This window comes from Pteropus vampyrus, unplaced genomic scaffold, assembly GCF_000151845.1.
Source record: "Pteropus vampyrus isolate Shadow unplaced genomic scaffold, Pvam_2.0 Scaffold231, whole genome shotgun sequence".
Taxonomy (NCBI): domain Eukaryota; kingdom Metazoa; phylum Chordata; class Mammalia; order Chiroptera; family Pteropodidae; genus Pteropus; species Pteropus vampyrus.
This window is the reverse complement of record NW_011889012.1, coordinates 1,208,687-1,215,006: the sequence shown is the minus strand read 5'-3', so window position 1 is coordinate 1,215,006 and position 6,320 is coordinate 1,208,687. Positions and strand designations below refer to the sequence as shown.

Below are 6,320 nucleotides of genomic sequence, written 5' to 3'. Positions count from 1 at the left end.
CGATATTCTGTTCATCACGGATTTTTTTGCATTCGTTTGGTTTTTAAGAATCACTGCATTCAAACGTTATTTACCTTGATTGCTGAGTCTTTTGGTGAGTGCCTGTCTCGCCTCGCCCCGTGCCCCCAGCCAGACGTCTGCCCCGCGCAGTGCCCACCGTGGCCCTTCGCCTCCTCCACGGCGTCGCATACCTCTCCTCAGTTTCGACACAGAACGGGTCCCTACGTTGACAGCTGTCTGGTCAGGGAACGCTCTCCCGCATAACTCTGGGTGAACCTGCCTGCCACTGTCCTTCCCGCTGTCCGTGCCACCTAAGAGAAATGCTGCCCCCCAGGGCCCGCTGTCCTGCAGCACGGGGCCATCTGAACTCCCTGGCCGCCACCGCCGCCCGGGGCAGACGGGAACCCACGTCCTAGCGGCAAAGCCCGCCTCCTCTGCTCTGCCTGGCTCTGAGAGAGACCGAGCCTCCCAGGAGGGAGGGTGGGAACCGGCCAGGTGGAGGGGGCGGGGCACCGGGTCAGCCCAGGGCAGCGACAGAGCCGTCTCTTGGTCTTCTAGATGCCAAACGGGACTGGGATCTCGGGACCTTGGGCTGCTGCTCTATGTGTGGGCTAGCAAGAGAGCCAAGTGGCCAGGGGAACCCCACAAACATCTATCTCCCCACAAAGGCGGCACACGGGCAAATCCCTGGCAAAGACCCCTGCAGCTCTCAGCAGAGGACCAGGGAATGGAAAAGCGACGTATTATTCACCTCTCCCACTTGTTTGGTCATCGTGTGCCAGCTGCTCTGCAGACACATTCGCTCATCTGCACCGCAACCCCGGAGGGTGGGCGTGATCGCCGTTTTAGCGTGAGGCTCAGAGAGGGTAAGCAGCGCACCCAACATCACACAGCGAACCCACGGAGCTCTGAAGAATTGCGCCCCCCAGTTTTCCTTTTCAAATATGACACTGGAATGGCTCATGGTAGAGTGAAATCGTGGCCCTTCACCGCTGGCCATGGCTTTTCTCGCTAACGCTCAGGCTGGACTGGGCCGCTTCACTCAGCGGCCTCTGACCCAGAGGGAAGAAGAAGTCGGGCCCTGGCCGTATGACAATCACTCATGCGGGACCCACGCCATAGCACTTACGAGGTTTCACGGCCATAATGTAATCTGCCCTCAAACAATCTTAAGAGATAAGGATAATTTTTTTTTAAGACTAGGAAATGGAGACTTGGAAGCTCTATGTAACCTGCCCAAACGCAAACCCCGCCAGTGGCAGAGCTGGGATTGGGACTCAGGGCTGTCTGGTGCGGATGCATTACAGTTAGGAAACGTCAGACTTCTTTAATTCGTTAAGGGTTCCCTTGCGGCCACACACGGGAACATTTTTCTGAATGCTTCACGGACGTGTGAGAATCTAATTCAAACGACGTACGTTTTTCTTGTACGCCTGTTAGAGGGAGTTTTCTGTGTGCGCCATTCGATTGCTGTTTATGATTTTTTCTCTAGATCCACACGTCTGATTTCAAAAGAGTCGTATTCAAACTGCCTACCACGCCTGCTATCGCAAGCAATTTACCTGTGTTTCATCAAGCGTGGCGCCTTTAAATTTAGGAGTCTGTACCTGCTCTATGAACTGTGTCACCGTGAACTAGTGTCCCCTCTTTAGATTAACTCTAATCTGTCTTCTGGCAGGAGACGTCAGTCTGTTCTTATTTAGCATCAGGGTTTTTTAGGGTGGGGCTCCTTCCGGGGGCCCCGACCAGGATCTGTCAGCAGTCAGTGGTCATCCTCTTAAAAACAGGCCAGGTGGCACATGTTGGGGTCAACGCTGCCCTGTCCCCCGGAAAGCCCGCAGCAGGCGGCTACGCCCCCGCTTCCCCCACAGAGAGCTGTGAGCATCGACCAGGGGCGGGCTCTGTGCGGGGCAGGCTGGCGGGGCTCCGGGACATGTGGTGCTGGCCCCATGTCCCTCTCACACTGAGACCTGGCAAGACGTCTGCCCCCCGGGAAACGGTGTCCTTCCTTCCTTCTGCGAGACAACGAGACCCGCACAACCGCCCGTCCGCTCAGCGGCCTGACCAGGAGGAAGCTCGGCGCTCGGCTTCCATGTGTCCTGTTGTTTCCGACCTATTTCCTCCCACAGTTCCCTGCTCTCCTCCCTGTGGCTCTCAGTGCGTTTTAGGTCACACCGATTCTGTGTTTTTACTTTAGGCTGCCAAGAACCCTTTCTGGGAGTAAAAACCAGCCAAGAAACCACCTAGTAAGTGACCTGGGAGCACGGCAGGCCATCAACAGTGGGAGGAGGGCAGGCGGTCTTTGGGGACCTTCGGGGCGAAGGGTGGCAGTCCGTGTGCCGGGCATGCCTGCCCTGGAAAAGGCGGGCCCCCCTCAAAAGATTATCTGACTCCACGGAGAAACGGGCATTAAGTCACCGAAGGTCATTGAAAGAGCAGGAAAAAAAAAAAGAGAGAATGTGAGCCGGGAGGGAAGATCCCGCAGCAGGCGACTGGTACTGCCCGCCAAGCCCCGCACAGGCACCTGGAAAGCCGAGCCCCCTGTGCCCGCCATGCCACCAAGGCCTCCCCACGTGTGTGCAGAAGGGCCCAGGGCTTCCCAGCACTGTCCCCACAGGCCGAACACGCTGCGGCTCCTGCTCCGAGTCGGGGAACAGCTGTGCCAGGTGAGCGGAGGACATTCCGGGGCTGTGGGCGTCCGTGGACGTCTGTCCTGCTTCCCATGCCCCCCGCTTCCCATGCAGAACACAGACGGTGGAGAAACCCCGAAAAATGCAGAGGCGTGCTGCTTGTGCGTCCCCAACGCAGCCGTCTGGGGACGGATGGGAGGAGCGTTAGTGGGACGGGGGGCGGGGGTCGCATGCGGAGGCGCCGGGGGAAGCCAGGGACTGTGAGAGGGCGCCTGCAGCTCTGCTGACCCGTCTTTAGCTGGGTCCCTGTGGCCTGGCCCCTGGCTACGAGGTCCTCGGGGGGAGCTGGGGGCCGTTCCCCGTGTTACACACTTACTGCTGAAACTACCTCTGTGCAACAGACCGGGGATTCGGCTTTGCGTGGCTTCTCTTGAGGGCGAATTGCCTCGCTTTTTGGACAAACTTCCCCCATGGGAAGGGGCTGCCTGGCGATGGCTTCCTGTGTGTGTGTGGGGAGGGGGCTCTGGGGCCATCAGCCCTCCCTGCCCAAGGGATCCTTGCCGGAACCCTAGCAAGGCTGCGGGCAAAGGGACAGACGTGGGACACTCCTCCTCAGGGCCTGTCCCCACGGTGGGGACAGGCCAGGCACCAAACTATCTGAGTTCCCATCTGGCTGCCCCGAGACTGGGAAGCACTGGGGGGTGGGGCAGGGACAGGGTCCAGCCAGCCTTCAGCTGGGAGCCGCCAGAAAAGCCAACACCCCTGGACTCTGCTGATGACCACAGGCGCTGAGGGGAGACGGTGGTGGCCATGACCGTGGGCGCCAACGACGCCAGGCTGGTGACGACGGCGAGGGGCCAGTGGCATCCCAGGGCAGGAAGTAGGCCCTCGGCTCACATTTGGAGGGCCATCCTGGGCTCCAGGTCATAGGGGGAGGGGCCTCCACGGGGGTCTGATCACTCTGGGTGGCCCCATCTCCCTGCCCTCACGCATGGGGAGGTCTCCCAGGGGCTGGGGGCCGAGGGGAGGAAGGGGTGTCGCCCGGTTCTGTCTGGCCTGGTCTGGAGAAGCAGCAGTGTGGCCCCAGGTGGAGCGCCCGGCAGAGGCAGGCGGGTGTCGCCGGCACCCCTCCTGCTGTGTGTCAGGCTGTGGGGGGTGAGGGGGGCTGGCGGGGGAGATAGTTAGTACACCGTGTACCCTGCTGTGTGGCAGGCTGGGGTGAGGGATGGTTAATACGCTCTGTACCCTCCGCTGTGCATCAAGCCCCCCGGGACGGTTAGCGCACCGGGCTGGGGAGGGGTGAGGTACCTACCCGGTGGTCCAAGCCATTCCTTCCGTGTCCTGGGAGAGGGTCGGATTTGGAATAGGGGAACCCTGAAACAGACACAGCACAGCTGTCACACGCACAGCGGCCTCGGCCGGGCACGGGAGGAACGCTCGGCCCCGGCCTGCGGGCTTGGCAGTGGAGAGCGAGGGCCCCTGCGGTCACGCCCTGCCTCAGCTGTGACCTCTGTCCCCAGGACCCGAGGAAGGCATCAGGGAGGGAGGACATCCTCCAGCCTGCCCATGACACCATGGAGCTTGACCCCAACCTGGCGGGCGCCTGTGTTCTGAGAGCCAGGGGTGAGGCTGTGCCACCCCATGGCCCATGGAGGCCCGTCACCAACCAAAGGTGGCCTGGAGACCATTCCGTCGTTTTAAAAGTCTTGAGCTGTTTGCAGTTGGGGGATTTCACATTAAAATCCTAATTCCCAGCTTCCCTTGAAATGAAAAAGGGCTGGCCTGAGACACGGGGCCCTGGATCCCTGTGGGAAGCCGGCATCTGATCCACCTGTCGTCCACACCCAGACTGGCCTGGGACCAGGCATTACCCAGCCAACCCCTTTGGTGCCTGGTCTGGGGAGAGCAGAGCGGGAGGTCTCGGCAGCTCCTGCGCGGCTCAGCGGTGGGCGTGGGATCCTTCATGGAAGGGTGAACGAGCGGCTAGGCCTGGCTCCCCAGAGAGGCAGGGTGCCCCCACCCCAGGAAGCGCCTTCAGGAGGCCTGTCCCAAACTGTCCATGCGCCCATACAAAGCCCAGTCCACATCTGCTTCATCTGGGGGTCCCTGCCCCCAGCACAGGGCTGGCGCCCAGCAGCTCACGCAGACCCCCGGGGCCAAACGCCAGCACCCGCTCCTGGAAGCGCCGGGCTGCTCGTGAGGGATGGCGGGTGACATCCCTCGGTGTTCACAAGGTGGGTGCTGTGCACGGAGCCCACCCACCCATCTGAGCCAAGGACGTTGGCCCAGGGCCCTTCATTTGCAGGGAACCTCCCGAGCTCAGTGAGGACAGAGGAGAAATTCTACGTCTGGAGGAAATGCCTCAGCCTGGGAACCCGTCTTGGGGACCATTACCCCCCAGCCCCCCACCACGGAGGCCCGTGGGAAGGTTCCGGATGCGGTTCAGGAAGGGCCTTTTGCAACATCGAGGGCAGGGTTCTCAAACTTCTTTTAGCAGAGGACCCCTCCTGTCCCATGAAATCTCATGTGAAGTCCGGGACAGACAAGGGATGACGTGGGACAGGCGCTTGGGGCCACACCTGCTGGGCAGCCCCTCCCAAGGCCGCACTGGGAAATGACCCCACCCACTCTTCCCATGTCACAGAACTGACCCCCTGACATGGAGGACAGCCAGGCCAGCCAGCCCTGGGATGCAAGACGAGGTGTCCTGCCTTCCGGTCCTGCGGCCCCTACGGGACACGCCTGCTTCCTACGGCACACGGCCGGGACACTCGGGACGCGAGGCCGTCGGGTTGAGGATCTGAAGGTCATCTGGCCGAGCAGCTTATCAGCCAGAGATGCTACAGCAGGGGTTCGCCCAGCGGGTGCCTGGGGCAGTGGCGTCCGCCTCATCTGGGGACTTGTCAGAAAGGCAAATTCTCGGGCTGCACCCACAGGCACTGAGTCGCCTGGGCGGCTTCTAAACCCCCGGCGCCCTGCTCGCAACACCTACCACCTTCCACGAGGCGGACAAACCTACGTCCGAGGCGGCCGCTTTGCCCTCACGACGCTTCAACTACAATCGTCTCGGGTGCTCCTTCTCCCGAGCCTGAGCGCCCACGTCCGGTGGTGCTGCGTTTGCTTCGACCGTGATTTGGGCGCGTCATGAAGAGAAGGGTCGCCCGTTCCGGTCACCGGATTTCACCCACGCCAACGTCGCGCCCTCCGCAGTTCCGTGCCTTCCTTCCCGCTCCCATTTCCTTCTTCCTTCAGCCACATCCGTCTGCTACTGAGAAACTCTCACTTTTCCTTGGAGAACGTCTTCCTTCTCCATTCGTCCTCGGAGGACATTTTTGCCCGACACAGAGTCCACACTCACGGCAACTTTCCGGCGGCACATGGAAAGCCTGGAGCCGCGCGCTGCCCGCCGCCTCCGTGGTTTCTGAGGAGGAATCGGCCGTCATTCCCCTGGGGTTCCCCTGAGCAAAGCCATCCTGTTCTGCTTCCGAGAATTTCTTTCTCTGTTTCGATTTGAGAAGTTTAAGTATGATGCGATTTAAAGTGGATGGCTTACAATTTATCCTATTTAAGGTTCGCTTAGTTTCTTGAACCTGTAGCTTTATGTCTTTTGCCAAATTTGGTAAGTTTTGAGCCATTATTTCTCCGAATACTTGCTCAGACGCATTCTCGTCTTCCCTCCTTCTGGGACTC

At 60.5% G+C, this 6,320-nt stretch overlaps 1 protein-coding gene across 1 annotated transcript in view; it reads right to left on the bottom strand.

Moving 5' to 3' along the window:
* Positions 1-3,906: 3,906 nt before the first annotated feature.
* The window catches only part of ABLIM2 (actin binding LIM protein family member 2), an 81,998-nt gene continuing 79,584 nt past the window's right edge, over positions 3,907-6,320 (bottom strand). Inside the window, exon 17 of the mRNA XM_023519676.1 lies at positions 3,907-4,004. Coding sequence (XP_023375444.1) covers positions 3,907-4,004 — 98 coding nt within the window. The remainder of the gene's footprint in view (positions 4,005-6,320) is intronic.